Here is a 25156-nt window from a genome sequence, read left to right on the forward strand (position 1 = left end):
CCCCAGTCAGAATTCATTATCCCTTCCTCTTTGCTCCCACAGCATTATTTTAATCTTTATTACAGACTGCTTTCTGCTTTGCATTTTCGTTAGTAATTACAAAGGTCTTTTTAAACCGTAAATGCCTTGAGAGGGCATGGACCCTGTCTTAACCCTGTAGTTCCAGGACCTTGCACATGGGAGATTCTCAATACGTGTTAAAGTGAATGCTGGGGTTCAAGTGGCGTTGATAGTACACAGGCAAAATCTCATTCATTCATGGTCCGCTAAATCATGGCCTCTGCTCTGAATAGCTAGGCCTAATTAAGACAAGGAAAGGCAACCCACCCTACTGGGAAATGGAACCTCTAGGCGGGCCCATGTAATACACACACATACCCTCTGCCTATGAGAAAGAACAGTTTGGGAGCTGATTCTCCAGCAGATGAGAGTTAGTGCTAAATTAACCAGAGCAGAAGTAGGCATACTGGTCATTTCTGGGACCTAAACCCTTCTCTGCTAGATTCAGGGCATGGCTCCCCTGAGCCAGGCAGCAAGTCTGCCATCTCTTCTGGCTCAGAGGAGCCTCCTTCCTCATCCCCAGGGTCTTCAGGCAGTGGGCAGAGGCAGCGGAGAGGCTGGGGGATGCAGGGACACAGGTTTTGGATGGGGAAAGGAAGTCTGTACACTTGAGCAGCCTTCTCCCTGGGCTTCTGAGGCATTCGAGCCTCTTGCGCAGTGAAAAGAGATGGTAGCCCTTGACCTAGGCCTCGCTCAAGCTGTGTGCCTGCAAAAGAGAGGTTTGTCAGGCCATTGCCCATCCCAGGGAGGGATGGCTTCCTAGCCACTCCCCAGTCTGCTGGGGCCTGGCCTCAACTTACCAGGAATTGTGTTCTCTAGTAGGAAGCCTGAGAGTCCAGCCAGGAAGATGGGCTGTGTCAGCAGTGAGTGCAGTAATACATCCAAGGGGCTCCAGCCTATGAAGGGTTGGGGCCAGGCAGGAAGGGAACTCTGATCCTATATCCAAGCCCAGGAGTCTTACCCTCCCAGACCTAAACCTAAGTCTTGGACTAAGGACAGATCTTTCTGAATTGTCATTTCATCCCTCTCACCCTTTGTCTGTCTACTCTCCACTTTCCAAATCCAGGCCTTTCTCACAGGATTCCTGCTCAACACCCTATGTTCTGATCATCCACACACCCTCCATATATGCTTTGACTATTCCAGGTTCCCTTTCTCTAGAAAGCTTAGTATTTAAGCCCCAACCTCATCTCCCAGTTTTTACCCTCTATGCTCTATCCTGGGTTTTTCAACCTCAGTCCTACTGACATCTTAGACCAGATAATTCTTGGTTGGGGGTGGTGGTACAGGGGGGATGTCCTGTACAGTGTAGGAGGTTTAGCAGCATCTTTCTATGCACTAAACCCTAGTAACAACCCCCTCTTCCTCCACGTGTAACAGCCAAAAATGTCTCCAGACATTGCCAGATGTCCCCAGGGGGGCAAAATCACCCAGTTGAGAACTGGGTGGGACAAGTTAAGCAATTTACTGCTCTCAGGACATATCCTAAGACTTCCCACTTCTGTGTCTTTGTATAAATGATGGTTCCTCCATCAGGAATGACCTTCTCACCAAAGATGTTTAAAACTTACCATCCTTCAAGACCAGCTCTGTTACTGGATCACCTCAAACAGAAGCTATCTCTCTTGCCACTGAGCACCGTAGCTCTTTATCTGAACCTTTCTTGTTGTTTTCCTACACAGCTCATCTCTTTTACTACACTGTAATAAAGGGAGGCACCTTTGTATCCCAAATGGCTAGCATAGTGCTCAATAAATACCCATTAAACAAATGAATGAAGTATTTACACCAAAGCCCAGAGAAGGCTGTGGGGCCAGGAGTCTGTGGAGCCTTAGCCTCAACTTCTTGCTTTCCTGCTACTGAGCAACTCCTCTTCCCTTCCACCTACCTGTGCTGAACAGGACTGGGGCTTCCCGAAACCATCTTGGCAGCAGCAAGGCCATGAAGATAGAGAAGCCCACAATGAAGATATTTCGCCCAGAGTCTATGTCAGCCAGGTAGAAGCTGGAGAATCCAGCAGACAAAACCACAGCCTGGGTCACCCCCAGCACCCCACCTGTCTCATACAGAAGAAATCAAGGGGGTCAGGAGGAATCAAGGGGGCTCACATAGTGTAGAGTATTGCAGGGCAAGCAGGTTGTAGTGGGGAAAAAATAAAACCCAAGAGACTGATTTAGTTATTTATTATTTTTTTTTTTTTAGAACAAGTCTCACTCTGTCACCCAGGCTGGAGTACAATGGTGCAATTGGCTCAATGGTGCAACCTCCGCCTCCTACTCCTGGATTCAAGCAATTTCTCCTGCCTCATCCTCCTGAGTAGCTGGGATTACAGGCATGAGCCAGCATGCCTGGCTAATTTTTGTATTTTTATTAGAGACAGGGTTTTGTCATGTTGACCAGGCTGATCTCGAACTCCTGACCTCAAGTGATCTGCCTGCCTGGGCCTCCCAAAGTGCTGGGATTACAGGTGTGAGCCACCGTGCCTGGTCTGAGGCTTTCTGATTCTTCAGGAAGCCCAGAAGCCCAATCAAGAGACCAAGATGTTAGGCTGAGAAATTGAGACTGACACATGCTCATATCCATCCATTCATCCATCCATCCATCCATCCATCCATCCATCCAGGAAAGCTATTTAGAAAGAAAAGGTGCCATCCTAAAGAACTGATCGGGCCACACTGGGGAGTACCAATTCAATACCAGCCCTGTTGGTACATCCACTCACCAAGCACAGGCAGCGGGATGGTGGTGAGGAGCTGAGCCAACCTTGGGGAGAGTCCAAGCCCCATGCAGAGTAGCCCCACTAAGTGAGCCACTTGCTGAGATCCAGCCTGCATGAAGAAAAGACACTGGAAAACACAACCACTTCCTCGGACTGTCCCAGGTCTTTGCCTTACTGGTTCCTTCTCATCATTTGGATCCCAGCTCAAATGTTACTCTTCCAAGAAGCCTCCCTGGCCAGTCTAAATGTGCTTCCTTTCCATCCCACTATCCTGATTTTTTTATATAACACTTATCACCTTCTGAAATTTTCTTCACTTTTTTTAAAATTTTTTATTTTTTGAGATGGAGTCTTGCCCTGTTGCCCAGGCTGGAGTACAGTGGTGCGGTCTTGGCTCACAGCAACCTCTGCCTCCCATGCTCAAGTGATTCTCCTGCCTCAGCTTCCCAAGTAGCTGGGATTATAGGTGCACGCCACCACGCCCAGCTATTTTTAGTAGAGACAGGGTTTCACCATGTTGGCCAGGCTGGTCTTGAATTCCTAGCCTCAAGTGGTCTGCCTGCCTTAGCCTCCCCACATGCTAGAATTACAGCATGAGCCACCATGCCTGGCCCACTTTTTTAAAAAGATACTTTTTTTCCTTCAACTGTCTGCGTCTCTCTCTATGAAGTCCCCAAGAGAGCAGAACTTTATGTGACTGGTTCTTTGCCCCAGCCTTGGTACTGTGCCTCATGCACAGGAGTTCCATGGTGATTCGTTCACCTCCCCACTCTCTTAGCCCAAAGTCTAATCTTAGGCACCTCCCCAAGTGAGACAGTTGATGTGACGTGCTGGGCACACCTAGCAATCAATCGATGTAAGTTCCCTTCCTTCTCCTTCCCCTCTAGCTCCACCCCACCCCACCCCCATCCCAGGTCCACATACCTGGATAAGACCCACTTTGCCCACGTTGGGGAAGCTGGATGCAGTGCCCATGGGGCTTCCCAGCAGTCCGGCCAGCACACTGCCCAGCCCCTCCAGGCTCAGCCCTCGACTGCAGGCATGTGGAGGTGGGGGAGGCAAATGCAGCAGCCGGCCGCACAGGGCATAGCAGCCCAGGGAACTGGTGGAGGCTGCCAAGGCCATGGAGATGCCTGCAGCCAGAGCTCTGGGCGTCAGCAAAGGCCAATTCCACTCACCTGGGGAGGGAAAAGGAGCCACTTTGGGGCCAGACTCAAGTCAGGAGTACCCCCTGCCTCCAACAGCCTGTGCCACAAGAATCCTAGATGCCTCAATGTCTTTGAAGATAATGTCTTAGGACAAAACTACTGAACTCTAAGGAGGAAGACCCATCCCTTTACCATGGTCTACAAGGTCCTCTTTGGTCTGGCCCTTCCCTCTCTCTGCAGCCTCATCTCCCAGCACACTCTGCCTCACTTCCTTCACACCTACCACACTTGCCTTGTTGTAGGCCTTTGTACACGCTGTGCTCCCAGCCACCACAGGACCTTTGCATATGCATATCCTGCAACTAGAATGCTCTTCCCTCCTGCCTTTGTCTAGTTAGCTCCTACTCATGTCTTCCATCTCAAGTCAGTGGCCACATCCTAAAGAATATCTTTACTTAGGCTGGGCGCGGTAACTTATGGCTGTAATCCCAGCACTTTGGGAGGCCGAGGCGGGTGGATCACCTGAGGTCAGGAGTTTGTGACCAACCTGGCCAACATGGTGAAACCCCATCTCTACTAAAAATACAAAATTAGCTGGGCATGGTGGTGCATGCCTGTAATCCCAGCCACTTGGGAGGTGGAAACAGGAGAATCACTTGAACCTGGAAGGTGGAGGTTGCGGTGAGCCAAGATCACATCATTGCACTCCAGCCTGGGCGACAAGAGCAAAACTCCATCTCAAAAAAAAAAAAAAAAGAATATCTTTACTGACCTCCCTGATAAATTCAAATTCCCTATTATAAGTTTTTTGGTTTGTTTGTTTGTTTGAAGACAGGTCCTTGCTCTGTTCCCCAGGCTGAAGTGCAGTGGTGCAATCATAGCTCACTGCAGCCTCAATCTCCTGGGTTCAAGCGATCCTCCCACCTCAGCCTCCCAAGTAGCTGAGACTAAAGGTGCGTGCCACTGTATCAGGCTATTTTTTTTTTTACTTTTAATAGAGACAAGGTCTCACTATGTTGCCCAGGCTGGTCTCTAACTCCTGAGCTCAAGCAATCTTCCCACCTCAGCCTCCCACAGTGCTGGAATTTCAGGTGTGAGCCATGGCGCCTGGCATTTTATTTTATTTTATTTTTATAAACAAGGTCTCAGTCTGTCGCCTGGGCTAGAATGCAGTGGTGTGATCATAGCACACTGCAGCCTCCAACTCCTGGGCTCAAGGGATCCTCCTGCCTTAGTCTCCTGAGTAGCTAGGCCTACAAGCATGTGCCACTAGGCCCAGATAATTTTTTTATGTTTTGTAGAGATGGAGTCTTGCTTTGTTACCCAGGCTGCTCTCAAAATCCTTGTCTCAAGCAGTCTTCCTGCTTCTGCCTCCCAAAATGCTGGGATTATAGGTGTGAGCCACTGCGCCTGGCCTTCATTATAAAATCCTAGGACACAATGTATCTCCCTTTGGTTACAGTTCCCACAGTGACAATTTTATATTTCTTTGGGTGACTCTTTAGTATCTATGTTCCCCAATAGACTGTAAGCTTCCTGAAGGTAAGTACCCCGTCTGTCATGGTCATCACTATGTGCCCTACCATGTGCCTAGCACATAATCAGCATTCAACAGATCCTTATTAAATTAATGAAAAACCAGCCTGGACAACATGGTGAAATCCCATCTTTACAAAACAACACAAAAACTAGCCAGGCATAGTGATGCACATCTGTAATCCCAGCTACTTGTGGGGCTGAGGCACAAGGATAACCTAAGCCAAGGAGGTTGAGGCTGCAGTGAGCCATGTTTGCATCAATGCTGTCAGCCTGGGTGACACAGCAAGACCCTGTCTCAATCAATCAATCAATCAATCAATAACTTGAAGAATGAGCAAATTTCACATACAACGCCTCAAAAGCAATCTTTATGCATAGGTTGCCAAGTCAAATGCCCATAGGGGCTGGTAACATAAATGTCATTGGGTAAGGAGTATTGGTAGTGAGTATAGGGAGTTACAGAAACAATAGATGTCTGTCTCCTAACACTGACCCAAATAAAACACCTGCAGTGGGATGGGGCACAGTGGCTCATGCCTGTAATCCCAGCACTTAAGCAGATCACTTGAGCCCAGGAGTCTGAGACCAGCCTGGGCAACATGTTGAAACCCTGTCTCTACAAAAAACAAAAGTCGGCATGGTGACACACACCTGTAGTCCCAGCTACTCTGGAGGCTTATGTGGGAGGATCACCTGCGCCTGGGAGGTTGAGGCTGCAGGGAGCCATGATCACGCCATACACTCCAGCCTGTGTGACAGAGTGAGACCCTGTCTCAAACAAACAACAACAACAACAACAAAACACCTGCAGTGAGGGGCTAGCATTGTCTGTCTCTCAGACTGATAATTTCTCTCTCCTATATGTTTTGAAAAAACACAGCATTTAACTCAGAAATAAAATCCATTAAGTTCTTTGAATTCAAATAAATAGATACCTTTATTTGAACAAGAGAATGGAGGACTAGGAGAAAACCTACCTGGGTGAGGCAGCCAAATCCAGGGTGCCTTGGTGGGGGCAGACAGTTCCTGGGGGATAACACTGAACCCCAAAAAGGCAGAAATGATCCACACACAGGCCACTGGGATCAGCACCTGAGCAGCGAGACTGAGGAAAGAACTCCTCCCCCAGAACCTTCTGAGCCACCCTTGGAGGGTTAGACAGAAGCCAAAAGGTAGGGGATGGAGTGAGCACTCCAGGCCAGCCCTTCTGACCTCTACTGCCTTGTCCAGACCCACACATACCGAGAGGAGCCGGAAGGCAGGGAGAGGAGTGTGAGTTGATGAAGCTGAAGCTCGCCTCCAAGGGCACACATGAAACTGGCAGGAGCCCAGGTGTTGAGAACAGACCACCATGAGCAGGATAACCCTAAGAGAGAGAATGTTTTAGGAGCAAGAGGCATTGGGTATCCTGAGGGATGGGAAATGAGGTGGGGGTAGGCAGAATACCATAAAAGGGGTGGTGGTCCCAGAGAAAGAAACTCCCATGGAAGGAATAGGAAGTCACCTTAGGGGACAGCAGAAAACAGTGTGAAAGTCAAGGAGACCAGATGAATCTAGGGAAAGTCTTGGATTCCAAATATAAAATATGTCCCTATTCTAGTCGCTGCTGAATCTGATAGGACCAGCAGCTCTGCCCTCCCCTAGTCCTCCCATACACCCCCACTGGGCACCATCCCATGCCTCTCAGGACTCACGTACAGCAAGGCCAACCCCCAGTGAGCGGAGCAGAACTGGGCTACCTCCCTGTGGGCAGAAAGCCCTGCCACAACCAGGCTGGGAGCCAGCACCAGGGGCCCACAGTGGGGGAACACGCGGCCAGGACTCCCCAACAGCCCCATCGTGCCCTGCAGCAACCCAGATACCACCACTGCCCCGGACACCTGGTAGAAGAGAGGAGAGGTTGGAGAGAAAACATTCTGTTCAATCAAACTGGCCTCAGCCTGGTCTTCCTAATTCTAGATATGGGTTCCTCCCCCAACTCCTTTCCAGGAGCATCTCAGTCTCTGCATAATGGAAACAAGAGCTCCCCGAAGCCTGGCACCACCCTTATCCCTTCCCACCTCCAGACACCCACCTCCTGGAGAGAAGTGTTCCAGTGCCGCTGGCCATGGCAGCTAGGTCCCCTACACAGGTGCATCATGAGGGAGGCTAGGAAAAGTTTGGGGCATGGGGAAGAGAAAGATGAATGGGATGGAGACCCCCTACAGTGCCTCACAGTCTCACCACTGCCCAATCTCAATCCTGCACCCACCTACACCTGCACACTCAGATGAGAACCCAGCCCCACCCTTACCCCTTGCCCTTGTTCTGTGCTCACAGTTTCCAGGTGTCTGGATGGCCAGAGGTAGCTTCTGGCTGGTCAGCACCAGAGCAGGGATAAGGAACTCTAAGGATGGAGCCTGGACAAGAGGCAGCCTGTAGGAACAGCAGCCTCAGCAGATCTGGAAATATGTGGCAGCCAGCAAGGCTCCCCCAAACCTCTCCCACCCTCCAGGACTCTGCCCCCTCTCTCCAGGGAGGTTCCTCTCACCTGCTGCCCATCCAAGTTTGCAGGATGGTAGACACACCACATGAAAAGAAGCTGGAGGCCAGGAGCTGAGAAGGGGAGTAAGAGAGTCCTCCTGGGGAGAGACTGCAAAGCAGGAGCAGGTGGGAGACACAGAGCAGAGAAGCCATGACCAAGACATGCTGCAGGTGGAGGAATGGGGAGGGCAGTCTTCAGAGAAGTGGAAATACCTGCAATACTTCCAGAGGCTTTCACATCTACACCTACTTCCCCACACACACCATCAGGCAGCACCAACTCCTGCACCTCTGCCTCCTACCTGCAGAGCCAGAAGACAGCTGAGGCCCCAGGGCAGAGATCCACACAGAGGGTCCCAAGAGTGGGTGGAGGGATTCTGGGGAGCAGGTGGAGGCAGGGGAGCCAGGGCATCCTGGGAGCCCACTGATCGGAGTTGGTTGGGATTGAAGGGTGATCGGCTCATGCTGCCCTGCCTTTCGCTTTGTCTTGGCTGCCTGGGACCAGAGTTAAGCAGACAGTAAGAGGTCAGAGTTTGGGTGAAGCCTGGGGTGGGGAGAAGGTGGGGAGAGGGTGGGGGTGTCAATGAAGCGGAGCAAAGGTATAAGGAATTTGGGGCAGGGCACCGCCTTTTCACCTTTGCCCAGCTGTTGTGCAAATTCCATTAGCCATTAACTGGGGAGCTGAGTTCTGGGGCCCTCCTCCGAGAATCTTCTTCCAGATTTCCTGCCCCTAGACCAGGCTGTAGAAAGTAGGATAGGAGGGGTGGGGAGGAGAGGAGCTCTTCAAAATAATCTGGGGAAATTTTGCAGACTTTATTCCCTCCCATTTAAAACCATCACTATTTGATCCACAGTCCTCACCCCTTGCAGTACCAAGGCCCCTGGACTACTTCAAAATGAAACTTGTGGGGTGAGTGTGGTGGCTCATGCCTGTAATCCCAACACTTTGGGAGGCCAAACTGGGTGTATCACTTGAGGTCAGGAGTTCAAGACCAGCCTGGCAACATGGTGAAACCATCTCTACTAAAAATACAAAACTTAGCTGGATGTGGTGGCACATGCCTGTAATCCCACCTACTCGGGAGGCTGAGGCACAAGAATTGCTTGAACCGAGAAGGCAGAGGTCGCAGTGAGCTGAGACCACAGCACTGCACTCCAGCCTGGGTGACAGAGGGAGACTGTGTGGATAAAAAAAGAAAACAAGAGGGCGGGGTGCGGTGGCTCAAGCCTGTAATCCCAGCACTTTGGGAGGCCGAGATGGGCGAATCACGAGGTCAGGAGGTCGAGACCATCCTGGCTAACACGGTGAAACCCCATCTCTACTAAAAAATACAAAAAACTAGCCGGGTGAGGTGGCGGGCGCCTGTAGTCCCAGCTACTCAGGAGGCTGAGGCAGGAGAATGGCATAAACCCGGGAGGCAGAGCTTGCAGTGAGCTGAGATCCGGCCACTGCACTCCAGCCCGGGTGACAGAGCGAGACTCCGTCTTAAAAAAAAAAAAGAAAAAAAAGAAAAGAAACTTGTGGATAATATATCCTACATCACATTTGACAACCACAACTACCTGAAACGTGCTCACTGTAAAGAATAAAATTTATAGTAACATGTATTTCATTATGTGAAGGCTTAAGCACAACTAAACCAGAAGACAATAAAGTACAATGAAGTAGTCCAATCCCACACCCTATGAGAATCGCTGTGGTTGCAACAGCTGCAATGCCAGTTGATATTGCTGCTTTATTGGTGACTCTGATGTTGTAACCCAATTTTCCAAAATGCAAACAAACTCTTGGTTAAAAGGTGCCAAGCAAAACAAAGTCGTTTTAATTTACATGGGAATGAATTCCTAGCAAACTGAGTCTTTTCAGAATGCTACACACTATTTCACGTTTACATGTGCACAGATAGTTCTAGGCTCAGATAAATAGGGTTTTCATATACATAAAGCTGATCATTCATAGCTTGTCTTGGGAATTCTTCACAGTAAGGGAAGTCCGAGCATTTCAGGATGTCTAGCGTCCCGCCCAGGTTGATGAAATGCCAGTAGCATTCCCTTGAATCCTTTTGACAATGAAAAAATGACCCATAAATTTCCAAAATGCTCCCGAGGGGGCAGAACCACCTCTTCCAAGAAGGATCCTCAGCAGTCCCAAATACCCTCAGCCAAGCTGCCCAGACTGTTTTCTTTCTTCCAGTGATGACCCAGCCTTGGAGTTCTTCAAGTTCTTGGAATTGTTAAGCACCATGTGACCATCACCATGTGTCAGACCAGTTAGGAGGTCAGGACAGAGAAGCGTCCTGGTGGCTTGCCCTCAGGAGCTCACAAGGCTCTGCTGGATACGAGGCCTGGCCCCTCTCCATGAGATGTACTTTGGGATCCACAAGGAGAGTGCTCACCCAGAACAAGTGACAGACGGCCAACTCAGGCACAGGACAGTCACCCTTTGTGTCCCATGGCACCCCAAGTTGAGCAGTACTGAGGGCCCAGGGTCCTAGGAGCAGGAACAAAGTTGGAAATGGGAGGCTATGCCTATCAAACGACAGGAAAGTCCTAAGATGAGGCTGAGAAAAGAGTTTGTGAGATGACAGGATCAGGAAGCAGGGAGGCGTGGAAGGCAGATACAGGGAGGAAGGATCTTCAAGGGCTGCCGCAGAAGGAAAAGTCCAGGCCATGCAACTGAAACTGTTTATTGAAACCTCAGTTCTACAAAAGCGTGAAAAACCCTGATACAAAGCAGTGGCCAGAGAGGCCTGGGAAGAGAACACCCGGGAGAGGAACCAGAAGAGAAGGGAACCTAGGAGCAGGACACTAAGAGAAGACTGGAAGACAAAAGGTCAGGGTTGAAGGTCCCAGCAGTCCTTGGCTCCATTAGACTAAAGCTAAGGAATGGGAGTGAAAAGGTTCCCTGCCTCACCCAGCAGCTCCCACCTGACCCCATCAGTCCCTGGCTCTTCTGCTTCAGGGACATTCACACGGGCCCATGCCAACATATCCCTTCTCCTCTCACCCCACACTTCCCTTATCTCCCACCTATACCCTTCCATCCTAGGGAACTCAAAAGTAAAAGTCTAGAAAATCCCAGGGAGGCAGAGAGGGGCTTCTCCTGTGTCCATCTGGGACATGTCCCTGGTCACCAAGCGGAAGTTCTCCCTGGCGCCATCACTGTCCTGGCCAAGCAGCCAGCCACTGAGATCTAGGAGTGAATGACCTTCAGTCCTTCTGCCCCACCACCCCGTAAGCTCCCACCCAGGAGGACAGGGGACCTGCCAAGGACCCAGAGAGGCAGACAGGTTCTAAATCAAGCTTTGCTCCTCCAGGTTCTCGGAAACTCCCAAACCCTCTTAATGCATTCCTCGCAGGCCTACCTAGCCTGGGAAAATGAAAGACTTGAGGCGAGCCAGCTCCATGACACTGAAAAGGGAACACTGCTGAGGCTGAGGAAGTGACGGGGGCACTGGGCTCCAAGGCCAGTGGGGAGCCAGGCCATAGGTATGGTACCAGGGGTTGGACAGCACAGTGGGGACTGTATGGTTGGGGTGGTGGCAGGCATGGCAGGTTGGGGAGTCTCTCTGGAGCTTCTGGCAAAGGTGGCAGTTATGAAGAAGAGTGGGAGGGGCAGGGGGATCTGGGGGAGGCAATGGTGGAGGAGTCAGTGAGGCCAGAACACTGCCCCAGAGTGACCGCAGCCCTGTGCTGCCTTTCAGGCAGCTGGAGACATTAGCGGGAGACAGCAGGCATTGTGGCACAGAAGGTATGCAGGGCTCCAGGAGGCAATGGGAGGTCAGTCCAAGGTCAGGCGGCCCAGGTGCAGGGGTGCAGGACAGCCCCAGTGACTGATGTATTACGGCCACCGATGCCACAGCCAGGGCCACGCTGCTCACATATGCCACAGCTAACAGGCAGGACAGCTGCAGGAGAGGAGGTAAAAAAGAAGGATTCTGTCTATAACACATTCACCCCTTGTCTCTAGAAACTTGTGTTCCAGCTAGAGGTCTCTATAGCCATTGATACCCCACTCTACCCATCTATTCCCAACCCCATATCCTGGGCTTTTCAGCAATCACTTCACACCATCCCACCCTACACAGCGGCCTGCTCAAGCTCCCTATCCTTCCGAGCCCCTCCTCACCTTTACCAGCCGCTGGCAGAGGGAGCCCAGGGCCAACTGCCAGGTTGGCTGCTCCAGCAGCACACACAGGTCTGTGTAGGTGTACCAGCCTCGCCGCTGTCCCTGCTGCTCAGCCACACTGGGGGAAGTGGAGAATGACAGAGTATGCAACTGTCCTACAGCCAGCCCAGTGGCATCCTCATACCACTCGGGACTCACCAGAAAACACTGGGAAGCTTGTTAAACCCAGATTCCTAGGCTATCTGCTGATCAGAAACTAAGGCTGAGACCAAGACCTATATTTTATTTTTATTTATTTATTTTGTTAAGACAGGATCTTGCTGTCTTCCAGGCTGGAGTGCAGTAGTGCAATCATAGCTCACTGCAGACTTGACGTCCTTGACTCAAGTGATCCTCTCATCTCAGCCTCCTGAGTAGCTGGGATTATGGGTGTACACCACTACAACTGGCTAATATTTTTCTCTGGTAGGGTCAGGCGTCTTGCTATATTGCCCAGCCTGGTCTCAAACTCCTGGACTCAAGCAATCCTCCTGCCTCGCCATCCCAGAGTGCTAGGATTACAGACCTAACTACCATACCCACCCAAGACATGTATTTTAAATAAGCTGACAACCACTATCTTGGCAATTCTCTTTCTTGTCTCCTCCCTCCCCCAGTTATACAGACTCTCATCTCTAGCTCCTACGGCTGAGGCCTCAGTCCCCAAATCCCTTGAGCCCTTCTTCTCAACTCCGAGAACCTACCAGCTCTCCAACCAGCTCAGCACCTCAAAGATCTCCCGAGGGTCAGTGTAGAGATGCCAATCCTGTGAGTAAGGAGAGAGGACATCAAACCAGACTTGGATGAGCCACAGTCATTTAATAATAAGAGCCATAGCAAGAACTACAACCGCCACTATAGCTAATGCATATTTGGCACTTACCATGTGCCAGAGACTGTCTCAAAAGCTTTTACACATTAATTCATTGAAACACCACCTGCCTGGTTTCACATTATACCCTCCACTAAGGAAGAGCGGAGAAAATGACCCTGAGAATGGTCCATGCCCACAAGGAGCTAAACCTCTAGGGGGAGACAGAGTATGGACACAAATACTCAGAACCCAATAGGATAAACTCTGACTCAGAGTGTACCCTGTGGGGCCCTGGAGGAATAGAGGTGAGGAAATGTTCCGTTCCTGGCCTCACTGCTCTAGGAATCTCCAAAAACTGTGGTTAGTACTGAAGAGATAAGAAAGGAAGACACTAACACAAAAGCACAGGAGAACAGAAAGAGAAATGACGAACCAACAGAAGACTGAGAGAGAACAAAGGACTAAAGGATGATTAAAGACGGGCCAGGGAAATTGAGCAAGAGAGAGAACACAGCTACTCACCATGGCACTCAGGAAGCCCCTCTCCAAGGCATTGAGAGTGGGCACGGCCACACCCCCAGCAGCTCCCCATTCATCATTGAAGACCTCCTCCTCCTCCCCTTCATCATAGAGGTACTTACTGGCCACCATCTGCAGAGGAACCAGAAGTGGTGGAGCAGAATTCACAGCAAGCTCCTGGCTCTCTAGGGAGATGGGAAGGGGGTGTCTTACCATGGAGATCAAGAACAAGTCAGAGGATGACACGTGCTGCAGGTAGTCTGGGTTTCGGTGGCGGAGCCGTTCAATGTACACCAGAGCCAGCATCATAGCACACGGGGAGATACATGCCTCCCTGGGTGTTAGAAAGGATCACTAATTAAACCCAAGGGTCCTTCAGCTCTTGCAAGTCTTATGGTGCTTGCTCCTGTCTTTATCTCTCATCTTTGGGGAAAAAAAACTATTCTTGGCTGGGCACGGTGGCTCATGCCTATAATCCCAGCACTTTGGAAAACCAAGGTGGGTGGATCATTTGAGGCCAGGAGTTCGACACCAGCCTGGCCAACATGGTGAAACCCCATCTCTACTAAAAATACAAAAATTAGCCAAGGGCAGTAGCATGTGCCTGTAGTCCCAGCTACTGCGGAGGTTGTGGCACAAGAATCACTGGAACCCAGGAGGTAGAGGTTGCAGTGAGCCGAGGTTGTGCCACTGTACTCCAGCCTGGGTGACAGAGCGAGACTATCTCAAAAAGAGAGAAAAGAAAAGAAAGAAAAAATGATTCCCCTTTCTCTAGGGCCCAAATATTCTCATCTTATTCTCAATTCCAGGCTCACCGGGACACATGAGCTACGTATTTCTTCTGGAGTCGGCGAATAGGGCTGGGGGCTGCCTTCTGGAGCAGTTCCACAGCAATGTCTGCAAGGGACAGAAGGAAGGCCGAGTGAGCAAACAAGCACCCATCCACAACACACCAGTCCCCACTGCTAGCAGAAGAGCCAGATCTGTATTTTCTGAGGCCTTGGGGACAGGACCATAGTAACAAAATAGAGATCAAATTCTCCCACACTGAGACAAAAAGCCCATTCCAAGTTTGAATTTCAGCTCATTCTAACAGGAAAGCTTATTGCTCTGTCACGTGAAACTATCCAGATTTGTCTACCACTGCTATTCATCTGTGGCATAAACATCCCTTGTTTATTTGGGAAACATATAATGGATATCCTTGGAAAATTAAGTTTTCAATAAATAAATCAAGAGTGATTTATATAGACATATGTGGCAGCAATGTTTTTTATTCATTTGGGCTAATAAGAATGAGAAATGCAAACTGCCCTCTTGAACCAAGTACCAACAAGCTAGCAATGAAGAGAGAGTGCAGCCACGGGGCAAACCTCGAATCATTTTAGTGGCTGATGACAACCCCATTTTCATGCTTCTCACTTGTCCAGTCACAAAACACTGCCTAACCTGCCACCGGGCTGGAGAGCTCCTCCAGGCTACAGTCGGCTTCCCAGTCCCAGCCATAGTAGAGCCTCCTTCGGATCCGGGCACTCAGCTTCTGGTGTCCTGGGAGGAACTGAAACAGGGCAGGGGCAGCGGAGGGTGAAGGGCAGGGAAAGGTATGATGCAGCTCCTGGCTCCGGGCTGGAAGGTGGTGCAGGGCACAGTCCGGCCTCGCTTGCCAGGGGGCCCGTGGCTTACCCAGACCGGCGTTCTGTCAATCGTTTGCCAATGGCAGCCTGGTCCACAGAGGGAGGAATACCCTCACCCCCATCGAGGGCTCCCTAGGAGAAGTTCTCCGAGAAGGGCCCTCGTGTGGCCACCTCTACCCCCATTCCTATACTCCGCGACTCTCCCTCCGGGCCCAAGCGGCTGCGGCCTCGAGGAGGCACTGCTCGAGCAGCTGCCGCCCAATCCCGGCACAGCAGTCAGGAGAGCTCGCGGCGTCGCTCGGGCCCGGAGGGGCGCGCCGAGAGGCCGGGGAAGGGGCGGGCCGCCCACTCACCGTGAAGTCCTGGAAGCCGGCGAGGGAGAAGGTGCCTTCTTCGTCCAGCAGGAGCCCGGTCAGGTCCATCGCACCGCCAGTCGCCGCCCTGCGAAGGTGAACGGAAGGAAACGAGTTGTAGGGGGCTCGCGGAGCTGTCCTTGCCCTCCTGTCCACCTGCCCGCCTGCCTCCCGGGGCTGGCCGCCGCCCTCGTCCTCGCAGCTCCCTCCCCGGACAGCGGAAGGCGGGGCCCGGGCTGCGGGCGCCTCTTCCTGTTCCGCCCCGGGCTTGGCGCGGCGCGAGGCCCTAGGCCGGGGAAGTGAGGTGTCGAGCGGCCAGGCTGCGCTCACCTCGTGGAGCAAAAGAGACCTGGCTGCGAGGCGCGTACTCCGCCTGTGCCGCGTCCGCCCGGCGTTTACAAGCCGCTGGGGTGCCGCCCGCGAGTCAGCGCCTGGCACTTCCTGCCTCCAGTCTAGCCCAGCCTCCCGCCCCGACCCGTGGGCAGGAGCCGGACTCGAACTCCTGGTCTCACCGAACGTTACCAAGTCCCAGAGCTGACCCCAGGCGCCCCTGAGAAATGGGGACACTTCCTAGGGGAGCACGCCGCACTGAGGATGAACAAGCCAGTAGGACCTTTCCGTAGCAATGGAGAAGTTAATGTGAATAAAAGGAAACGCACAACAGGAAGTTGTTCCTAGTTGCTTTTTAGAAGGAGAGATTATACACACTCAGCAATGCATATGAAAAGCGTCTTTAAGGATACACGACATTTAGCATTGGGTGAACTATGAAAAGGAAGAGAAACTCAGGGTTTTTTTTTTTTTTTGTAGTGTAATTTGAACTTTTAAACCTAAGGCTACTGCGGAAATGTGATCTTAAGCGAATGTAAGGCCTCAAAAACGTGTCAACACGTCCACCCAAAAGTAAACTGCATCTACCCAAGGTTTTGTTTTTAAACCCATCTCCCGCCTCCGATCTCATGATTGAGTAGGCCGAGGTGGGAAGGAGCTCCGATGTGTGGAAGTGGGAACGTTTAAGGAGATAGGAAATCAACAACTTTTCTGAGTAGATGAAGCTGTTTTCGAGTCTGTCGAGTCACGCGCTGGTGTGTTTGTTTGCCCACTGAGAGGAGGGAACTGGAAGGGCCAGTGCGATGAGGATTGAGTAATGCGACGGCCACCGCCCTTCCCGAGCAGAAGCAGCTCCTACTGGGGATACTGGGAGTCTGGAAGCCCACTTCCTGCTCGACACCATGGATACCGGGGCAGCACCACACTCCCTAGCCGCCCTGCCCACTGTGGGATAAGAAAACGGGCTCGACTGCCCGGACCGGGACCCGGACTTGGACCACGGGTGACTTCGGCAACCAGAAAACGAACCTGTCCACGCGAAGGGTCAGCGGTAGCTGCCAGCGCGCACGCGCGGGCCGCCCTATCCGGGCGGTTAGGCCGCGTCACGTGACGGGCTCAGCGCTCCGCCGTCACGTGACGCCCGTTCGCAGCCTCTGCCGTCCTCCGCGGCGCCCCCTTCCGCCTGACGCGCCCCCGGCGGCGGCCGCGCAGCCCTGGCTCCTCGCGGGCTCGGGCGGCGGCTGCGGCGGGGCTATGGCGAGCGGCGGTGTCGGGGGTAACACCGGCGCGGGTGCGGGGCCGGGGATGGGCCTGAGCCTGGGTCTGGGTCTGAGCCTAGGCATGAGTGAGGCCACCAGCGAGGCAGAGGAGGAGGCGGCCACGGCCGAGGCGGTGGGACGCCTGGCCACGACGCTGTGGCTGCGGCTCCGCGGCTGGGAGGCGGTGCTGGCGGCGGCGCAGCGGTTGCTGGTGTGGGAGAAGCCGCTGCACAGCCTGGTCACGGCTGCCGCGCTCAACGGCCTCTTCTGGTAAGGGCCGCGGAGGAGGGGGCGGGGCCGGGATGAGCGGGAGAGCTGGGGAGGGAGGGGTCGAGAGCACCATTCCCCTTTCTGGATTATCACTTGGCCTGGGGGGCATGACCCGTACCCAGTTTTTGCAGGCTGACATCCACTTAAATTTCTTCCGTCTCTGAGTCGTGAGTCGCGAGTCAGGCCTGGAGGTGCCATTCCCCCATCAGTAGGCGCCTTTCCACCTTCTGAGATGGATGCATGAGTCTCTCTCACCCACTCACTGCTGAGGTGCCTGTCTCTCCCTAAGGTTGCTGTCTTCCTCGTCCCTCCGGCCCTTTTTCCTACTCAGCGTCTCACTTTTGGCCTATTTTCTGCTGGATCTCTGGCAGCCTCGCTTTCTCCCTGACGTGTCAGGTGAGTGTTTCTTCATTCGGTAAGCACCCATTGGGCACTTGCTTGGTGCCTGATTCCGCTGGGTGGGGTTAAATGGTGAGGGGAACGTACAGCAGGCCACCTGCCACCCAGGCATAGCCCACTTCCTTTTTGTAGGGAATTCCCTAAAATGAAAATTGCCTCTTTCCCAAATTAATGCTACTGTAGGTGCAGTGGTTAAGATGGTGAAGTCTGCAGCCATATTGCCTGGGTTCCATTCCCTGCTCTGCCACCTACCATGTCTGTGACCTTGTAAAAGTAGCTCTATCTCTGTTTGCCTCAATTTCCTTATCTGTAAAACACAGATGATAGAATTTACTTCATAGAGAGGTGAGGAGAGGATTAATGAGTTAATACACATCCTATGCTTATGATAGTGCTTCACATGTAAGCTGTATAAATAGAACGTCAGTGTTGTTTTTCTTGTTATCCATATAATTTGCTTAATAGGTGACAGGCTGTGTGTGAGTTGCTTCGGAGATAAGCATGAGTAAAATGTAGTTCTCATGTTGGAGAAGATTAATGTCTAAAGGAGGAGACAGGGGCAAACAAAAACATGTAACAGCTCCCCCATTGGTATCTGAAGAAAGTGCTCTGGGGCTGCAGAGGAGGGACAGCTATTTCTGCCTTGGGAAGTGTCTCCCAGGGCCCCTACCACTCAATAATTTGTACCTCTCCGCTCTCTATAGCATCATCCCCAGAGGAGCCACACTCTGACAGGTGAGTACAGGCCACCTCTTGAAGACAAATGCCCACATCCTGTCCTGCTTGCCGGTGCCGGTGTCACCAAGGAGCAGGGCAGTGCCCCAGCATTGTGAATGAACTGGTAACAAGCCATGGGTTTTTCATGGTCCTAGGCACCTGTGTAGGCGGTTTTGTGCCTGCTCCTTTTGGGGCAGAGGGTTGGGTCCTCCTGACTTTGCTTCCTAAGACCAGGACGGCCTCCTTTTGGGAGGTGGGGTTGTTTGCTTTTTTAGACTAAAGATATCATTGGCATTCTCAGAGGGATTTAAGTGTCTAGGAAGCTGGTATCTGAGGCCTCCAGGGGTTATGTCATGTCTCCCCAGTGAGGGTGCGGGGTCAGGCGCCCGGCCGCACCTGCTGAGTGTGCCCGAGTTGTGCAGATACCTGGCTGAGAGCTGGCTCACCTTCCAGATTCACCTGCAGGAGCTGCTGCAGTACAAGAGGCAGAATCCAGCTCAGGTAACCTCCCCTACATCATATAACAGTTCACTACACTGAAGGGGTGTAGAGGTGGCGGGGAATGGGAGTGGAGTGATGTAAATTCCTGGATTGAAGACCCTGAAAGAAGAGGCCTGGGCGCCTTTTTGAGGCAACATTCACAGCTAGTCCCTGGTGCAGGAGGCAGTCTCACCTCAGGAAATAAGCTTCTGATAGCCTGATGCTTTTCTCCTGCCAAGACAGACAAGTGTGAATTATAGGTGGTGGGCACTATCTATTGGCAGCTTCCTGAATTGGTGGTCTTGAGCATCCTCTTAAGCAAACTGGACCACCCCATTCCTCGAGTACATACCTATCCTACCAGCTGAGCAGTAGTTTTTTACCCAGCTGAGCGGGGCGCATATCTCAGCGTGCTCTTCTCAGACTTGTGCTCTTCTCTGCAGTTCTGTGTTCGGGTCTGCTCTGGCTGTGCTGTGTTGGCTGTGCTGGGACACTATGTTCCAGGGATTATGATTTCCTACATTGTCTGTGAGTAGGGTCTGTCCCTGCCCTATTTAAAGCCCTCTCCTTTCTTCTTTCCTTGGACTGACCCAGAGGAAAGACTGTGGTCTCTCTGCTCAGTTTCTGATTTATGGAGATCTCCAGGGATGCTTTAGTATTAGTAACTGTGGAAGACTTAACCTGGGGAGGAGGGCAGTGGATGTGGCAAGAAGAGGTTGGCACAGACTCGGGAAAGGACCTTGCCTACCTTCAGCACTTCAGTTTAGGGACCAGCTGAATGGGGGCTCTTAGGAAATTGACGTAGGGAGCTCTTAGTTGACATTCTTAACCCATAGTGTTAAGTATCCTGCTGTGGCCCCTGGTGGTTTATCATGAGCTGATCCAGAGGATGTACACTCGCCTGGAGCCCCTGCTCATGCAGCTGGACTACAGCATGAAGGCAGAAGCCAATGCCCTGCATCACAAACACGACAAGAGGAGTAAGGGGCTGCCCTAATCCAGGAGGGTGAAAGAGCGGGAGGGCCTTGGCTTGGGGCTCATGAGATGCCCTGGAATTGAGATCTTCTCCAGTTCTTTAACTGTATTTGTCTCCCCTCCCATCATTCATGCTTGGTCACTGCTCTGCTACTCTTGTTTTTCTAGAGCGGCAGGGGAAGAATGCACCCCCAGGAGGTGATGAGCCACTGGCAGAGACAGAGAGTGAAAGCGAGGCAGAGCTGGCTGGCTTCTCCCCAGTGGTGAGGTCCAGGGAAGACGGGGTGTCAAACAGAAAGCCAGAGGAAAAATATTTCTGCTTTGGAGCTGCCACCTCCAAAGGATGTGGAAGCCAGAGGTTTTGGGAGAGGGGATGCTCCTGATAAATTGGTTCTCTTAGCCCCTCACATGTCATGTTCATCCTGGTTCTCCTGCCAGGTGGATGTGAAGAAAACAGCATTGGCCTTGGCCATTACAGACTCAGAGCTATCAGATGAGGAGGCTTCTATCTTGGAGAGTGGTGGCTTCTCTGTATCCCGGGCCACAACTCCGCAGCTGACTGATGTCTCCGAGGGTACGGGGAGCCCTTTGCTGCCCTGCTTGCCCCCCACAATCTTTGTGTTCCCTACCATGGGTACTTGCTGTGCTCTTTGGCCCACTGACTCTAATTCTACTCAGCTCCTAAAAGACCTTAACACCTAGGGCTTGGCCCAGCTTTCCATGTCTTGAATTCTCATCCTTAAATTCATTGGCTGTTGTGGCTAATCAGAGCAGCAGCGGGCCTATCCTTAATTCTTTGTTCTCTGCACAGATTTGGACCAGCAGAGCCTGCCAAGTGAACCAGAGGAGACCCTAAGCCGGGACCTAGGGGAGGGAGAGGAGGCAGAGCTGGCCCCTCCTGAAGACCTACTGGGCCGTCCTCAAGCCTTGTCAAGGCAAGCCCTGGACTCAGAGGAAGAGGAAGAAGATGTGGCAGCTAAGGAAACCTTGCTTCGGCTCTCATCCCCCCTCCACTTTGTGAACACGCACTTCAATGGGGCAGGGTCCCCCCCAGATGGAGTGAAATGCTCCCCTGGAGGACCAGTGGAGACACTGAGCCGCGAGACAGTGAGTGGTGGCCTCACTGCTCTGCCCAGCACCCTGTCACCTCCACTTCGCCTTGCTGGAAGTGACCCGGCCCCCTCCCCTTCCATTCTCCCACCTGTTCCCCAGGACTCACCCCAGCCCCTGCCTGCCCCTGAGGAAGAAGAGGCACTCACCACTGAGGACTTTGAGTTGCTGGATCAGGGGGAGCTGGAGCAGCTGAATGCAGAGCTGGGCTTGGAGCCAGAGACACCCCCAAAACCCCCTGATGCTCCACCCCTGGGGCCCGACACCCATTCTCTGGTACAGTCAGACCAAGAAGCTCAGGCCGTGGCAGAGCCATGAGCCATTGGGGAAGGAGCTGCAGGCACAGTAGGGCTTCCTGGCTAGGAGTGTTGCTGTTTCCTCCTTTGCCTACCACTCTGGGGAGGGGCAGTGCGTGGGGAAGCTGGCTGTCGGATGGTAGCCATTCCAACCTCTGCCTGCCTGCCTGCTGTCCTGGGGGCATGGTGCAGTACCTGTGCCTAGGATTGGTTTTAAATTTGTAAATAATTTTCCATTTGGGTTAGTGGATGTGAACAGGCTAGGGAAGTCCTTCCCACAGCCTGTGCTTGCCTCCCTGCCTCATCTCTATTCTCATTCCACTATGCCCCAAGCCCTGGTGGTCTGGCCCTTTCTTTTTCCTCCTATCCTCAGGGACCTGTGCTGCTGTGCCCTCATGTCCCATTTGGTTGTTTAGTTAAGGCACTTTATAATTTTTCTCTCTTGTGTTCCTTTCTGCTTTATTTCCCTGCTGTGTCCTGTCCTTAGCAGCTCAACCCCACCAGCTCCTCCTATCCCATGGGCACTGGCCAAGCTTTAGGGAGGCTCCTGGTCTGGGAAGTAAAAGGTAAACCTGGGGCGGTGGGTCAGGCCAGTAGTTACACTCTTAGGTCACTGTAGTCTATGTAACCTTCACTGCATCCTTGCCCCATTCAGCCCGGCCTTTCATGATGCAGGAGAGCAGGGATCCCACAGTACATGCGCCAGCACTGGAGTTGGTGAGCATGCGCTCTGTCTTGAGATGAGGAGCTTCCTTACTGCTCCTCTGGGTGATCCAAGTGTAGTGGGACCCCCTACTAGGGTCAGAAAGTGGACAGTAACATCTGTGCAGTTGTTGACTTGAAAAATAAAGTGTTGATTGGCTAGAACTGCTGCCTCCCTGACTGTGAGCTGCCTTCCACACCCTGCACTGCACTGCGTTCTCTCCTCACCCTTACCTGCTTCACCCTAGTCTGTTCTGGCTGTTTATTACCTTGTTGCAAAACATGGCGGAAGCAAGGATTACCTTGACAACCCTAGCTTCTCCTTAGCCATCTCCCCTGAGAGTGTGATCTGTTTAGTGAGATTTAGCATGTGTGAATAAAGTGTATGCAGGAGGAAGTTGCCTTGTCTTCCCAATCAGTAGAAATTTGGGACCATAACAATTATGTTTTACCATGTGGCCTACAACCTTAACACTGTTTTCTTACTTCACCCATCTACGTGCTAACAACTCAGCCCAGATTTGTCTATGCTGGGGAAGCCTAACAAGCAATAGAGGACCTTTACAAACTGTGTTAGAAATGAGTTAGAGCCAAGGAACACTGAAGAAATAGTATCTTAACAGTTACTGAGTCCATTGTATGTGCTTGGCTCTGCTCTGAGTGATTTATAGGTATTCAGATTTTTGCTCACAGCTCAGATATGTACTATTATTAACTTCATTTTATAGACAGGTTGTTTCCTGAAGGCCACAGGTACCAGTAAATTGTGGAGCCAGAACCCAAACCCAAGCAGTTTTGGCTTCAGCAAATGCATCAAACAGCGCCTGTCCATTAATAGGGCACAGGTAGGAAGATGCACAAGGATGTGGGAACTACAGAGAACCAATCTGATAACCTTGGCTTAACAGAATGGACATGGCAAGCCTTCCTCTGTGCAGAACTGAGCAGATGGCCTCCTTTATGAGTTCATGTCCTCCGCCTTCAGCTGGAGGTACCATATGGCAATGCTACCTGTCTTTCTGCTGGAGGCACCATATGGTAATGTTACCTGTCTTTCTGAGGTTGACTTTTATGCCATGTCTTTCCTAAGTGTAAGAATTTTTCTGTTTGCTTCACATTTGACTGAGAATCATTCCAGGGTTTGACTGAGCCCCTGTCCTGTGTCACTGAAGGAACTTGAACTTTTCCATCATTTAGAGATTTCAGAGGGGAATGGGAAAACAGTTCTAATCAATAAGCAAGCAATTCAAGAAAAATAGAAGTAACCGATCAGGCAATGGCTGCCACATGTCCTATCTTTAATCCATTTTCTTATTAAGGTTGGACATTGACAATAGAACCAGAAGCTTGTAGCTGGATCAAAATACTCTCTGTAGGCCTGGAGTTTGATGAAGATCTATTCTTTTCTGTTTGTTTGTGTTTTGAGATGGAGTCTTGTGTTGTTGCCGAGGCTAGAGTACAATGGCGCAATCTTGGCTCACTGCAGCCTCCGCCTCCCAGGTTCAAAAAATTCTGCCTCAGCCACCTGGGATTACAGGTGCATGCCACGATGCCTGGCTATTTTTTGTATTTTTAGTAGAGGCAGGGTTTCAACATGTTGGCCAGGCTGGTCTCGAACTCCTGACCTCAGGTGATTCACCCACCTTGGCCTCCCAAAGTGCTGGGATTACAGGTGTGAACCATGGCGCCTGGACTCATGAGGGTCTATTGTTTACATTCACCATGGTGTGATGGTTGCTACATGTTTGTCTATGATTTTTTTTTCTATTATCAGGTGTCTTGGCTGTTTTATGCCCCATGATGAAAGGGCCAAAGGTTTTCATATGAGTAAAAAGAAAAAGCAGAAATGTGAAACCTACAATTAAACTAAACAAAAATCAATTGGAAAAGTACAGGTTGGGGGCCGGGCACGGTGGCTCAAGCCTGTAATCCCAGCACTGTGGGAGGCCGAGATGGACAGATCACGAGGTCAGGAGATCGAGACCATCCTGGCTAACACGGTGAAACCCCGTCTCTACTAAAAAATACAAAAAACTAGCTAGGCAAAGTGGCGGGCGCCTGTAGTCCCAGCTACTCGGGAGTCTGAGGCAGGAGAATGGCGTAAACCCGGGAGGCGGAGCTTGCAGTGAGCTGAGATCCGGCCACTGCACTCCAGCCTGGGCAACAGAGTGAGACTCTGTCTCAGAAAAAAAAAAGGAAAAGTACAGGTTTGGGGGAGAAGAGTTGGCTACGTGTTTATGTTGGGGGAGGAGGCAGTACATTTTAGCTATGTATTCAAAAAGCTAATAGTTTAATGTTGCTGCTTGTAAACTTAATTTTAGGCTGCATTAATAAAAGCATAATCTCCAAAACAAGAAATGTGGTAATTCTAGTGTCCTGTGCACAAATATTCTAATACTTCCCGAGGATGGCTTGCTATGCTTGTGGGCAAATTGTAGTATGTCCAGGAGATCACTGCTAGAAATGAAGGCTGAAAATCATCATAAGACAAACTGTTGGAGGAACTGGGAACCTCTAATCTAAGAAGACAGCTGAATTGGTTCACATCAGCTGGCTTCTAACTTCAAAGGTTTGTCTGCAGGACTTCAGAGGGCAGATACGAGTTGAGTTTGGTTGATAATAGTGCTAGGTAGAATTTAATTTTCTAGTCAAGGGAATATTGCAAAACAGTAAATTTAAATGATCTTCAAAAGTATAATGATCAAGGGCGGTGATTCTAAGAGTAATTCCATCATGGAAGGACAATATTATCACCATGTTTTGCTTTTAGTTTCCAACTAAAGTCAGCTTGGACTTCTCTTCCTCTGTCTGTTCCCTTAAAAGTTGGTATTTTGGGCCAGCGCGGTGGCTCACACCTGTAATCCCATCACTTTGGGAAGCCAAGGCGGGTGGATCACAAGGTCAGGAGTTTGAGACCAGCCTGGCCAACATGGTGAAACCCCATCTCTACTAAAAATAGAAAAATGAGCCGGGTGTGGTGGTGTGTGCCTGTAGTCCCAGCTGCTCAGGAGGCTGAGGTGGGAGAATCACTTGAACCTGGGAGGCAGAGGTTGCAGTGAGCCGAGTTCATGCCACGGCACTCCAGTCTGGGCAGCAGAGCAAGACTCCATCTCAAAAAAAAAAAAAAAAAAAAAAAAAAAA

At 51.3% G+C, this 25156-nt stretch overlaps 3 protein-coding genes across 9 annotated transcripts; 1 reads left to right on the forward strand and 2 right to left on the reverse strand.

The window, feature by feature from the left end:
• Positions 1-27: 27 nt before the first annotated feature.
• Positions 28-8916, reverse strand: SLC23A3 (solute carrier family 23 member 3). Its single transcript, XM_023221326.3, has 13 exons — positions 8625-8916; positions 8292-8484; positions 7997-8154; positions 7760-7881; positions 7541-7614; positions 7165-7346; positions 6709-6832; positions 6444-6558; positions 3704-3957; positions 2783-2888; positions 1949-2116; positions 861-956; positions 28-766 (listed from the first exon to the last, which is right to left on the reverse strand). Exons 1-13 carry the CDS (start codon positions 8657-8659, stop codon positions 471-473), a joined length of 1923 nt encoding a protein of 640 aa, XP_023077094.1. The 5' UTR covers positions 8660-8916; the 3' UTR covers positions 28-470.
• A 1744-nt stretch (positions 8917-10660) lies between these two features.
• On the reverse strand, positions 10661-16880 carry CNPPD1 (cyclin Pas1/PHO80 domain containing 1). 5 transcript variants are annotated; one of them, XM_023221379.2, is made up of 9 exons: positions 16837-16880; positions 15478-15565; positions 14940-15048; positions 14306-14387; positions 13704-13824; positions 13494-13622; positions 12862-12923; positions 12119-12236; positions 11350-11897 (listed from the first exon to the last, which is right to left on the reverse strand). In XM_023221379.2, the coding sequence occupies exons 2-9, from the start codon at positions 15544-15546 to the stop codon at positions 11355-11357; spliced, it is 1233 nt and encodes a 410-aa protein (XP_023077147.1). In that variant the 5' UTR covers positions 15547-15565; positions 16837-16880; the 3' UTR covers positions 11350-11354. The 5 variants fall into 5 exon arrangements, with proteins under 5 accessions (XP_023077167.1, XP_023077147.1, XP_023077139.1 ...); XM_023221371.2 differs by lacking the exon at positions 16837-16880 and adding an exon at positions 15808-16025; XM_023221363.1 differs by lacking the exon at positions 16837-16880 and adding an exon at positions 15990-16777 and having other exon boundaries at positions 11355-11897.
• Positions 16881-16903: 23 nt separating this feature from the next.
• On the forward strand, positions 16904-22412 carry RETREG2 (reticulophagy regulator family member 2). Of its 3 annotated transcripts, XM_023221344.2 has the most exons (10): positions 16904-17336; positions 17626-17732; positions 18440-18470; positions 18818-18953; positions 19376-19460; positions 19769-19912; positions 20076-20170; positions 20346-20481; positions 20719-21014; positions 21120-22412. In XM_023221344.2, the coding sequence occupies exons 1-10, from the start codon at positions 17062-17064 to the stop codon at positions 21333-21335; spliced, it is 1521 nt and encodes a 506-aa protein (XP_023077112.1). In that variant the 5' UTR covers positions 16904-17061; the 3' UTR covers positions 21336-22412. The 3 variants fall into 3 exon arrangements, with proteins under 3 accessions (XP_023077112.1, XP_023077105.1, XP_023077115.1); XM_023221337.2 differs by having other exon boundaries at positions 20719-22412; XM_023221347.3 differs by having other exon boundaries at positions 16941-17336; positions 18906-18953; positions 20719-22412.
• The last annotated feature ends 2744 nt before the right edge of the window (positions 22413-25156 follow it).

This window comes from Piliocolobus tephrosceles, chromosome 11 (genome assembly GCF_002776525.5).
Source record: "Piliocolobus tephrosceles isolate RC106 chromosome 11, ASM277652v3, whole genome shotgun sequence".
Lineage (NCBI taxonomy): Eukaryota > Metazoa > Chordata > Mammalia > Primates > Cercopithecidae > Piliocolobus > Piliocolobus tephrosceles.